This window comes from Phalaenopsis equestris, unplaced genomic scaffold (genome assembly GCF_001263595.1).
Source record: "Phalaenopsis equestris unplaced genomic scaffold, ASM126359v1 Scaffold001307, whole genome shotgun sequence".
In the NCBI taxonomy this organism is placed as follows: Eukaryota; Viridiplantae; Streptophyta; class Magnoliopsida; order Asparagales; family Orchidaceae; genus Phalaenopsis; species Phalaenopsis equestris.
Genome location: NW_018165746.1, coordinates 869025 through 882508, shown reverse-complemented (window position 1 = coordinate 882508; position 13484 = coordinate 869025). Strand labels below are relative to the sequence as shown.

The window sequence follows — 13484 nt, the reverse complement described above, 5'->3', positions numbered from 1 at the left end:
TAGGGAAATTTTCTGTCATCATCTCCGCATTGTTGAAGCCTACACAAGAATCAAGATGGAGCTTGAATGCTCATTTTAATAGAAGAAATTTGAAGCATAAAAAGATAAGAGTTGAAAGGTGTGAGATTATAGGTTAATCTAAAAGGGTATTCTTGCAAATACTTGGGAGTTAACTTCAATCAAAATAATAAATAGAAAATGATGAACATCTCAACGAAAATATTTTTCAATTAAACAAATGAAATAAATAAATAAAATATTTATCTATTTTAAATATTTAATTCTTGTTTAAACTTTCATAAAAACTTAAACATCTTTACGAAAATATTCTACATAAAAAAGCAATGAAACACATGACGACACAGAAAGCTCTGTGATTAGCAATTGTTGTTGTCCAAATACCAACAATCTCATCCAATTGTCATCATCTTCTAACCATTGTTGCCTGACAAACACTATTATTATCTAATTGTCATTTGATTATCAACACCCAACCAGCGTTGCTCAACCTTCATCGTCTAACCGTTATCACACGACCACCATCTCTTAACCATTGTCATCACCTCCACTACTTCAATATATGCACTAATACACATGAGATTTGTACTTTGAAACATAATTTTCTTCAATTAAGAAGAAGGGATCTCCCTAATTTCATATAAAACTCTTGTATCTCCCACGCTCTTTCATTTTATTTGTGTGCAAGAACATCATAAAACTATTACTCTATTATCATAATTTTTTTATTACAAAATAATCCTATAAAAAATTACAAAAAAGAAGAAAGAAACAAGGCTTATTATATATTATTGAAGATTTTTCCACAAGTAAAAGATTTGATGAGGATTTCTTTTTCTAATTATTACAACTTCAGTCCTCCACATACTTGCGGGACATTTGGATATAGAAAAGGAATCCTTTTCTTGATATATAATATTTAGTCAGCATAGAGCTGTTTAATTAATTAGATTATATGAAGCTTCATGGTTGATAGTATTTTATTTATAAAGCCGGACTGGCAATGTATAAATCAATCATGCAAATTATTAAGAAATAATAATGTTGGATATATTTTAATTGAAGGTTGAATTGTCCTATTCAAACTATCTGAATCTGGCAAGGAGCTCAATCGAACAACATGACAGTTCATTGACGTCTACATTCATTAAAAAAATTGTATGGCGACAGTAATTTTATGATCTAGAAGAATTAATACAAATGATTGATCAAAATGATACGTGTTATAACCAAAATGATATTAATTTTGAATGACCTACAAGAATTTGGAATGTATTGAATTTATCATGAAATACAATTTTATGACCAAAATGATGGTATTTTGAATGAATTAGAAGAATTAATACAAATGATACATCTTGAAGAAACAATTTTTATCGGGGGAGATTTAAATTGACATGTTGGTAGAGTGGCAGACGATTTTAAAATATTCATGGTGGCTAAGATTTTGGAGTGATAAATGAAGAGGGTAGAGCTATACTAGATTTTGCTTAAGCGTATGATTTGATTATTGTTAATACCGTATGATTTTGTTATTGCTAATACTTTATTTAAGGAAAGAAAACGTATTATTACTTATAAGAATAGATTTAATAAAACACAAATGAAATATTTTCTTATGAGAAGAAGAGATCGTCAAGAATGTAAAGATTGCAAGGTCTTTCCAATTGAGAATTTAAGTATTAAACATCAATTATTAGTTCTGGATTTTAAAATGAAGAGTTGTAAGATAAAAAATATTGGGAATCATTGTCATAGGATTAGATGAGACACCTAAAAAATACAAATAAAATTATTTTTATAAGTAAACTTCAAAATTTCAAGCTTTGGATTGTCCGTGAAGAAGCAAATTCTATGCAGGATAAATAAACAAACACTATTAATTAAGTGGCAAAAGATGTACTTGAAGAATAAAAAAGAATAGTTTCTATAAATAAAAAAAGTTGGTGGTTGAAAATAAATGTGCAATAAAAAATAAAATATAAGAAGTTTTGTTATAAAAATTGATTTAAATGCAAAAACTTAGAGGGGTGGGAAAAATACAAGATAGCCCGTAGGAAGTTTAAGAGAACCATTTGTAACTTTAAAAATTTAGCTTTTAGTGATCTTTATAAAAAATTAGATACTAAAGAGGGTGAAAAATGTATGTATAAACTAGGAAAATAAAGAGAAAAGAAAAGTAAGTATTCAACTCAAGTTAAGTGTATTAAAGTTGAAAATAAAAAGGTAATTTTCTTAGAAAAATATATTAAACAGACGTGAGTGAGCTATTTTGATAAACTTTTCAATGAAATTTCTTAAAATATGATCGATCTTAGTGACCTTAATATTAATAATAACGATAAATGTTTTATTTTTACTGTCACATTAGTAAAAAAGAAGTTGATAACTTTAAAGAAAATCAAAGGTGACAAATCAGTAGATTTTGATAATATCCCAATTGAAGTATGAAAATGTTTAGGAGATTTGAGAGTTTCTTGGTTTACTAAACTCTTTAATATTATTTTAAAACTAAAAAGATGTCTGAGAAGTGGGGTAAAAGTATATTGGTCCCGATTTTTAAGAATAAATGAGATGCACAAGAGTGTGCAAATTATAGAATATTAAGTTAATCTGTCATATTTTAAAATTATGAGAGAGAGTAATTGAACATAGGCTAAGATGTGTTACTAAGATTTCTCATAAACAATTTGGATCTATGTCGAGCATGTCTACTATAGAAGCTATATGTTTATTGAGACGTTTTATGGAGAAGTATAAAGAGAATAAAGATGATCTATATATCATTTTTATTCATTTAGAAAAAGCTTCTAATGAGGTTCCAAGAAAATTTCTTTGGAGACTTCTAGAGAAGAAATGTAATATGACTTATATACAAATCATTAAAGATATGTATACTGGAGTTGTTGCTTGTTTTCGAACAGAAGGAGGATTGATCACAAGTGTTTTCCTAATTCAATTGGATTACATCAGGGATCGGCTTTAAGCCCATATCTCTTTGCTTTAGTTATGGATGCTTTATTGGACATTTACAGAAGAATGAACCTTGGTGTATGCTTTTCTCTGATGATATCCTTGTTGTGGATAAGACTAAAGAAAGAGTTCAGAAAAAAACTTGAATTATGAAGGTCTAAATTGGAGTCCAAAGGCTTTTTTTTGAGTAGAACTAAAACTGAATACATGGAATGCAATTTTAGTAGTAGTAGCTCTAATGGTAGCGTTGTAACTATTGGTGATTAAATCATTTAAAAGTGTGAAAGCTTTAGATATCTCGGGTTTGTTGTTCAAAGTGATGGTAATATAGATAGAGATATTATTAGAAGAATTCAAGCTAGCTGGTTAAAGTGGAGGAATACTTTAGGCCCATTGTGTGATAGAAAAGTTCTACTTAAGATTGAAAGGAAAATTTATAAGATGGTGGTGCAACCTGCAATGTTCTATGGAGCAGAATGTTGGCCTTTAAAAGAGAAGAAAAAAACAAAGTTAAGTGTTGCCGAGATGAGAATGCTTAAGTGGATGAGTGGCTTGACACTTAGAGACAAAATGCGAAATGAATATACCCATGATAGGGTTGGCGTTACTCCAGTGACAGACAACATTAGAGAGAGTCGTCTTAAATGGTTTGCTAACATTAAACATGGACCATCTAATGATCCAGTTGTAAGAGTGGAGGTTTTAGACTCAACTTATGTTAAGAAGGATAGGCGTAGACATAGAAAGACTTACACTTATTGTATAAAAATGATCTTAATTTATTAGAATTGAATGAAAATATTACACTTAATAAGGCGCAATGGATAAAAATGATTCATGCAGCCGACCCCACTTAGTGGGATGAAGACATGCTGTTGTTGTTGTTGATTCAATCTTTTTGAATCACTCTTTTTTTCCTTTCCTAATTATTTCCATGAAGTGTGAATCCACATACTATTCAAAATTTAACACCTCTTAAGATGCGATAAATGAGGATCATGTTATAAATGAGAAGAGGAGCTACACCATGAGCTAAACCTAAACATAAAAAAGTAACCAACAATATGAATTGCACTAGAGAAGTCATCCAAACTCGTCCACAAGAGCAGCTGAATTCATTCATGAATTGAACTCCAAAAAAATAGCTCTATGAAAATAGTTCTCTTAGAAAAACTCTCACACATTAGCTCTCTAAAGAGAGTTCCCTCAAAACAACTCTCCCAAGAAAGAGCTCCCAAAATAACTCTCTTAAGAGAACTCTCCCAGCGCAGCTTTGCCAAGAGTTATCCTACAATAACTTCAGAAAAATATTTTGTCGAGGAGTTAATCAACAGAGAAACATCTACCAATATGTTTAAAAAAGAGAAAATCTCACTGATCATATCTTCTTCTTTATATTTTATTTTGTTTTATTTTTTTTTTAAGTTTTTGCTGACTTCATTAATCAATATATTCATATGTACTCATATAATAAGTAATATAGACATTACTTGTAATATAGAAGGAGTTAGCCAATCACACACAGGGAATTCGTCTACTTAATAAATCAGAGAACTTGTCCCTCATAAGTAAGTTTGAGTAAAAGAAAAACAAATAAACTTTTAATTCATATTTGACTCAAAAGCTGAATGCTAGGGATGACTTTATAGAAACTCATTTTAAAATATAACATGATTAAATTAAAGGATGAAATCAGTTAACCTAGGGATTAAAGGTCATGAGATCTCAGCCAGGGTAAAGTTAAGAAATTACATGAGTACTCCCTCTTCACGAGCGAATGATAATTTAAATTTAGAAACATCATTTGAATTTCTTTATGGCTGAGTTATATTATAAGAAAATAATCAATATACTCGCGCATAAAATATAATTATTTATGGATAAACTAAGTTCACTAATAATAGTTGAAGAACTCACCCTGTAAGATCATCAAGTAAATCAAATCAACAATTTAATAAAAAATATGATAATAAAGATGAGCAGGTAATCTATAAGGCTACTCTCTAAAGATGAACCAAAATGTCACCAAAACAAAATCCTGTTGATGTAGCCACAACCCCAAGGATGATTACCTATAGGAGAGCTAAGAGCACTTAGGTTAACGAGTGGTAAGCACATAATGAAATATGCCTCTCATCTTATATTGAATAATTTTGATTCATATCTAGAAAAAAATAACATATTTAACAAATTCATTTGTTGGAGTTGAGAATATACATTTATCTTAGAAAGATAAGCAATACATAGTTTCATGTTTATCATTCTTTTATTGTTTTTTGTAGTTGCTTTCGAAACCTGTTGGTGTAGCCACTACCCCAAGGATGATTACCTATAGGAGAGCTAAGAGAACTCAGGTCAACGAGTAGTAAGCACATAATGAAATATGTCTCTCATCTTATATTGAATAATTTTGATTCATATCTACAAAAAATTAACATATTTAACAAATTCATTTGTTGAACTTGAGAATAAACATTTATCTTAGAAAGAAAAGCAATACATAGTTTCATGTTTATCATTCTTTTATTTGTTTTGTAGTTGCTTTCGAAAAGATAAGAAAATTATGAAATTAAATATGTATGAAATAGATCAATCGAAACCAGTTCGAGACGCACAGCCAAATAGCTCAAAGAGCTATGTTCATTTAGAAGACCTGATTAATTCGTCCAAGAGAATAGCTTAGTTCGTCCGAAAGTTAAACTCATAATGGAAAATAAGTTCGCCCGTCAGTAAAATTCCTCCAAGAAAACAACTTAATTCATCCAAAAGCAAAACACATCCAAAAAAATAGCTTAATTTGTCAATAACTAAACTCTTCCAGGAAAACAACTTTGTTCGTCCAAGAGCTGAATTCATCCAAGATAACAATTCAATTCATATAAGAGCCAAATTAGTCGAGGAAAACACCTCAATTTACTAAATTAGTTAAGAAAAATAACTCAGTTTGTTGAGGAGCTAAATGACTAGAAGAATAGCTCAGTTCGTCTCGTTTAGAAGATATCTCCTAAAATAGCTCTCTTCCAAGAGTTTTCCTAGAACATCTCTTCGAAAAGAACTCTCCTGCCAGTATAGGTCTCCCAAGAACAACTCTATGAAGAGAACACTCTCAGTATAGGTCTCCCAAGAGAACTCTACTGGAACAATTCTCATAAGAAAACAACTCTTGCAAGATAACTTTCCCCATGGCCAAGTTGGTTGACAAAAATTATCATGACAAGACTTATCAAGTAAAAAGTAATTATAACATCCACACCAAAAAAATATAATAATAAAGATGATAGATAAAAAATCTTTCGAGATTTAAATGTAATCATTGCCACAAAACTTATCAAGTAAAAATTAATTATAACATCTACAAAAAAAAAAAAATAGATAAAGACGATGGATCAAAAATCTTTCTAGATTAAATGTAATCATTGCCCATATATGTTCTATAGGAATAACTCTCATATATAAAAAAAGGAAGAACAAATATAAAATACAATTCATTGGGAGGTCACAAGCGACATTTTTGAACTATGATTCAAGACATCCATTTATAATCTTACAAAAATAATACAGTATTTTCGCTACAAATCATTCTTTGTAGCTTACTCTTTCCTCTATCCCTAGTTCTTGCCTTAAGGCGTGAATTCACAAATAATTTATGATTCAACGATAAAAATTTCCGAAACAACTTTCAAATGAGATATCACAAAATTCCATAGCCTGGAATATTACATTAATCATTTATATCATAAATCTAAACCTTACAAACTTGAATGATTCCTTGCCATCCTGGAAAGGGGGTTAGATGCAGTAATTTTACTTAGTTAGTCAACTAATAATCGGGCAAATTTGAGCGAATTTAATCATAAATTCATGCGCATCGCATGTACAAAACTTTAAACTCAGGACTTCTTGGTTAAAAGACTAAGCTGTTAGTCCACAGACTAGCTATGGTGCTTGCATTACTAAATCTAATAATTCAATTCAAGAAACATATCAATCCATCAAATTGAATAATGCATAATCATGCAATAAATCTTTTGAGCCCAACTTTATATCCAGTTCTCTTAACATCCTCCTGCACCTGCCCCCTGTACTCCCTAAAAGTAAACTTCTTATAGCGAGAAGGCTCCTTACAGCTCCCTATAATGGATTCATACGCGGGGCAAAGAAAGAAAGCAATGGAATACCTCTCGACCTGATTCGTCATCACCTTATGCTCCACACTCTTGTACACATCATTGCTCCATGCCTGCAATCAATAAGCTTTTCCGCTTCAATACTGCTATAGCGCCCTTAAAATTTTGGGGAAATTTTATGGTAGAAGGACTAGGTTAAGATATACCTGAAAGAGATCTCCGATGTTGACGATTAGGGCTTCGGGGTGGGGCTTGACGGAGACCCATTTGGAATCCTTCATCAATTGGAGGCCGCCGATCTGATCCTGGTGGAGAATGGTGAGGAAATCGCTGTCGGTGTGCGGGATGAAGCCGAAGGTATCGGGATAAAATGGGCACGGTGGGTATCGGTTGAGACGAAGGAAGCAGGTGCCCTCGCTGCAGTTCTCTTCCAAACAGGTGGAAAGGCATCCCAAATTCTCGGCAAGAACGCCGGCCAATATCCTCGCAAGCTCCGACATGGCTCCAGCGAGCTTCTGCATCACTGCCCTGGTAGAAGCAAAGCTTCGAATTAGGTCGAGGGAAAGCTTGGCGTTCATTTTAATCTGAGCTAAAATTCAAATTATTTTTTTAGCTTAAAATTTGTTAAATTTACAGTATTAATATCACCATACTATCTGATTTCGAGTCAAGTAATTAGCTAAAAATTGAATCGAAAAAAATTCAATTCAAAATTTTGAGCAGTAGCTCGACTCATTTATGTCGATCCGATTCAAAATCCGAATCAATTTTTGAATGATTAACATTCTTCATGTTAAATTAAAAGCAGTAATTGTAACAGTAAGTATTTGAATAAAAGAGCGCATTTCAAACATTTCTCTTAGGTACCTACATATTTAACACCCAAACTTCAATTTTTATATATATCACCATAGTTACGAAAGTTTTATTTTTTACATGGTACAAAAGATTTATGTGTTGTAAATGATGAAAATTTAAGTGTTAAGATAAGTAAATACATAGGAATTGGGTGGTATCTATGTAAATGCCCCAAATTTTTTTGTTAAGAAAATGCTGGCTTTTATCTTGCATGATATTTACAAGTGCACTCCAATTAATTACATATTTGCTGAAAATAAATTGAAATATTTCATTAAGTTGAATACAAGATTGTCCTCTCAAAGATTGTTTTTTTGCTTTCAGCCAAGAATACTAATTTTTGCAACTTATTTTCAGCTTTTAGAGCCAATTGAAATTTATGATTTATGCTAATTTTGAAAATTAAGCAGAAAAGGAAAAAAAAAATCATCTGAACTCCTAATCTAAGCTCAGCCAAACTCAATGAATCACATAAAAATGATATTTTTATGATCAACAACTCACAAAACAAACCCAAAAATCAAAAATTCAAGCAAATAAAGACAGAAACACAACCTTAACGACATAAACTCTTCTTCGAAGCCATGATCATGTTCTGCAAGCTTGGAAAGCGGGACATGAAAGGCTTCTGACCAGGAGAACTGATCCAGCGAAGTTGCAGTTGGATTTCCCCACCTGTAAGACTCGTTAAAAACCTTCGATTTCACCTTCTTCTCAAACGGCGACTGAAACAGCCTCCTCTGTTCTATCTTAATATCCCTCAGAAGCTCCGCGTTGATGCCATGATTTACTACTTGGAAGAATCCCCACTCCGAAGAAACTCTCCCGATCTCAGCCACGCAAGCCTTCCTCTCTTCTTCGTCCCCACAATGCAGGCGCCATAAATCTATCAATGGGAGCTCGCATTCCTCAAAAACTCTGTTTTCGTTGCTCCTGGAACATGGCTGCGTTCTAGTTGCAGAAGAGAACAGAGAACTGTATCTTTGTAGGAAGGGAGGATCGCATGGATCTTGCAAGGTGGCCATGGAGACAGGTGGTGGGCAGGAGGAGGAGGTTTGTTTGCTCCTGCATTAAATGTCCATTTATAGAACAGAGAAAACTCTTCAGGAAAATGGTAATCAGATGTGCAGAGCAAAAATTGTAATTTTTTAATTCTATTTTATATGGAATAATCATTTTATAGTTTATGGTAGATTTACATTTTTTTTTTTCCTTTATATTAGGAAGGAGCATGGCTGGCTTAGGGGGATGAGAGTGACAAATGGCAACAAGAGGGGAGCTCTAGTTGTGACCAGGTATGAAAATGTTAATAAAGCAGAACATTATGAACGTGCAGGAAAAAGATGGATTTTGACAATGCCATAGAGAGGCTATGACCTTCGAAGAATTGGTAAAGGGAAGTCCTTTTTTATTGGGATTCTTAGGATTCTTAAATATGAACAACCCAATATATTTATAAATTTAAAAATCACCATTTCAACCACTAAAAATTTCCATTTTTTCATTACAAACAGCTTCCGTAATAAAAAACTCTTTTTTTTGCTTTTTTGTAAAGGCTGATAGAGGCATTTAACGGTAAATATTAATAATTTGGCTGTTTTTTGAACATGAGGGACGTAGGTGAGGAGAAATATCTCCATAAGTTTCTCCATAATTGAGTTCTGGAATTCCACCCTTTTTTTTTCAGTAAGAAGGGCTGAGGTTCTTACTGTAATATAAAAGTAGATGGTTGTAATGACAGTCTGAGTGATCAAACAAAGAATTATAAAAAAAAATCAGCTCTTGAAGTTCTATTGAAGATTTTGCAAAGCAGCAGGCTTTGCTCTTTAGAATGGGAGTTATGCTTGTATTTATAGTGGACATGTAATGTATTTGCTTCTGCTGGGGGAAGAATTAAAACTTATTACAAGTTTACCTTTTGCAGGGGAAATGAGAGGGAGAAAGAGTTCAGCTGTGGATACTTAGCGTGGATTGAGATAAAAGAGGGAAGGAGAAGTCTAAGGCCTGATGACTTCCTTCCACTTTCACTCGTGTAGAATTATAAGAGAGAAAAACAAGGTAATATAGTAAATTTATGAGCATTATAATAAAGCAATGGATCAGAGGAACTCTTTTTTATATTTATCTTAACATATGGATATCATTGAAATATAACTCTCCCTGAAAAAAGCTCATAATGTTATTTATTTTATTTACTTGTTTACTTATTTTGCATTTATTTATCTTATTTTTCCTTTTAAGATTGATGTTTAATCAACAAATTTCATCATTTGACACGAATCTCAAGATACTTTTTACCTGAAAAATAATTTTGATTCAAATTAAAGTCGTGAAGAGCTTTGATTTCAATAAACTTATAGTCAAACTCAACGTCCCGATAAGTCAAATCCAATGATACCAAAATTAGTCAAATTCGAGCTCGAAGCAAGCCATTGAGCAACACTTGGAGAATTTGGGTAATTAATTAGAGAGTCAAATGAGCTTCAAATTTGAAATGACTCTTCTCTAAAACATATAAATAGATCCACTCTCTTCACTTTACTGGGCGAGAAAAGAGTCAAATTTCATTGTCGTTTTGCACTGAAGACCAAACGACAACTTCTTACCCTTGCCCCCATAGATGTCGACCACTGTTGGCCACTCTTGCTAGTCTTTGTCAATGAACTCTGTTTTGTAACAAAATACCTCTAAATACAATGCGACGAAGAATTCTGAATATGGAGTTATGAAGCATATTGAATACAGAGTAACAGGGTATCATGAATACGAAGTTGCAAATTATCCGACATACGGAATACTGAATAACGTCATATTGGGGATCTGACGATAACTTTTCATGATGAATTCTTTCAACCACCGTACTCATAATTACAAGGGGCGCCCAAAAGAGCGAAACACACATCATGCAATTGAATGCAAGGATGTATGCATGCAACATGATACACACGAATGAGATGTATCGGTAAAACAAGCTACCTATGGAAAGGAATTACATCTGTTGGGGGGCCCGGGGCACCATGCAATAAGAAGACACCGGCTACGAGTGAGTTTGCATTTAGTAAAATGATACATATAAAGAGGATTTACACATTACCCGAGAGACACTCACTGAGTACACATGCAAACATATAAGATATGCAACAAGATAATGAGAACAGTCAAGCATACAAAAAAGCAACAAACATATGAGAAAGTTCAAACGTATGACATACAAATGACAAGCATACAAGAATGTTAAGTGTCAAACATAATAAGTGATGTGATCCTTACAAGTGAGAATCACACATTTAGGTGGACACAAAATGTGCCTCGCACGAGTTCAGTGGCTAGAAAGTGTGACTCATGCTTAACAAAATGTGAAATACCTACAAAATTCCAAGCGACATCGTAGGGAGTGAGATTACTGGCCTATAAGTGAGCCAACTCCTCCCAAAGTGTGCAAGTATCCATCCCCATGCATACAACGTTGTAAGGGGGGAAGACATTTACAACTGTGGGCACTCAAAGAAACACTACAAGTGGGGGTTCTCAAAGACACACCTCAAACATGGATGTTCAAAGAGACATCCAAACATGTCACATGCAAAGCAAATAATGCAAAGATATTTTACAGGTAATGAAATAAATCATATACATCAAGTCAAAAGATATCTCATGCACATGCAAAGAAAACATGCAATATGCAAGAGAATATACAAGCATGCGAGTGACCAGTCAATTGGGGTGTGACGGCAGGTCGAACTGAAACGGTGGGTCGATCGATTTAGGATGATCAATCAAACCCAAAATAGTAGGTGATTGGATTGAGATGACCGATCGAACCCAAAGTGGGGGATCGATGCGATGCAAACGAGTGAACCCAAAAGATCGGGCAATCGGGTCATGGCGACCGATCAAGCAAGAAAAATGGGTCGATCGAGCCAGGACGACCAATCAGACCCAAAGTGAGTGATCAAATTGATGTGGTCGATCAAACCCAAGAGAACGGGTGATAGGCCCCGAGTGGCCAATCAAGCCCGAGAAATGGGTCAGTAGGACCGAGACGACCAATCTGACACAAAGTGTGTGATCGAACCAGTGCGGTCGATCAAACCCATGAGATTGGGAGATCGAACCAGCGTGGTCAATCAGATCCAAAGTGGGTGATCAAATAAATCTACACGATCAAACCCAAAAGATTGAGCGATCAAGCTAAGGTGGTAGATCGAGCCCAAAAAATGGTTTGATCCAGTTGGGGCGACTGATCATACCCAAAGCAGGTGATTGGACCGGGGTGGTTGATCAAACCCAAATCGGGTGATCGGGGCTTGATGGTCGATCGAACACAAAGGACTAGATGATCGACCCAGAACAACTGATTAAAACCAAAAGAAAGGATAATTAGCCTGGGATGGTCGATCGTACCCAAAGTGAGTGATCAAAATGTGGAGGTCGATTGAACAAAAAGGATCGGGAGATCGGTCTGGCATGACCGATCACACCCAAAGCAAGTGATCGACACGGGACAGTTGATTGAACCCAAAGAATTGTGTGATAGGGCTTGCAAAAATGCAAATGCCACAAATGAGCATGCAAGCAATGCAATCCAAAACACTTCGATAGCACGTCGAACTTGTTTTATCTACCTCACATAGTTACCTAGGGTTTAACACATGCGACGCGTGTGGGGAACTTCACCTTCAAATTTCCAAAAGGACACTCTCCACAATGTTGTGGAATCGACCGGTTACAAAGCTTTTCCTATTCAACAAATCCTCATTATTTTGCAAAGTGAGCTAGCTACAAACCTTTTTCTCACTTCATAAAATCTATGTATCTAAACCCCTCCAAGGAGGGTTGGAAATGTCAAAGCAAGGGGAAATTATGACTCTGATCTGCTTAAGTGTAGACTTAAAGGTTTGTAAGAGAATCTATCAGATTTGCTAGGAATGTGTCCAACGAAAGCTTCCTAACTAAGGGCTTTCTCTAAGAAATAAACGGTCAATCAGTAGGCGTATGGTCGTGCTGACTAGTGTCAGTCAACCAACTTGCCTAGCAAGGGTGATCAAACCCACAACACCTAGCAAAATCTACTCCTATGACTAGATAAAAAAGAAAGAAAGAAGGTTTTTATGGAACCTCACCAACGTGGTGTTATATATCGCATTTCTTCATGTAGAATGAAGCCCTCTTAGCGATAGAATAAGAGTGTAAACTACAACGAGGTTGTGAGCACCGATGAAGTTCCAACGAGGACCGCTCCACTCCTCAAAAGAATGATGAAGGTCTCCTTTAGAAGGAGAGTCTGATGAAATTTTGGTGAACTTCCGACCGTGCTCCGACGATCCTTCCTCCAAGTTAGGATTAAGCACACCTTTAGCGTAAGAGAAGTGAAACCTTGCTTCCTTGCTAGCCAAGTTCCTTCCCAAGAGGATCTCCTCACACACTCAAGGTAAGTGGTGGAGGGAAAAAGAGCTATCTAGCGAGGAGGAGAAGAGTTTCTTGTGGAAAAATAAGAAGGAGAAAAGG

General features: G+C 34.4%; 1 protein-coding gene across 3 annotated transcripts in view; it reads right to left on the bottom strand.

Moving 5' to 3' along the window:
- LOC110033879 (gibberellin 2-beta-dioxygenase 8-like) overlaps nt 1–10005 on the bottom strand; it is a 10933-nt gene extending 928 nt beyond the window's left edge. The window contains exons 1-4 of one of the 3 annotated variants that reach the window (XM_020738033.1): nt 9892–10005; nt 8532–9041; nt 7325–7646; nt 6697–7231 (exon numbers count right to left, since the gene is read on the bottom strand). In XM_020738033.1, the coding sequence (XP_020593692.1) occupies nt 7004–7231; nt 7325–7646; nt 8532–9001 (1020 nt within the window). In that variant the 5' untranslated portion in view covers nt 9002–9041; nt 9892–10005 and the 3' untranslated portion in view covers nt 6697–7003. Of the gene's footprint in view, nt 1–6696; nt 7232–7324; nt 7647–8531; nt 9102–9891 lie in introns of those variants that run through there. The other 2 variants (XM_020738034.1, XM_020738032.1) reach the window with 2 other exon arrangements.
- Nucleotides 10006–13484: the final 3479 nt, after the last annotated feature.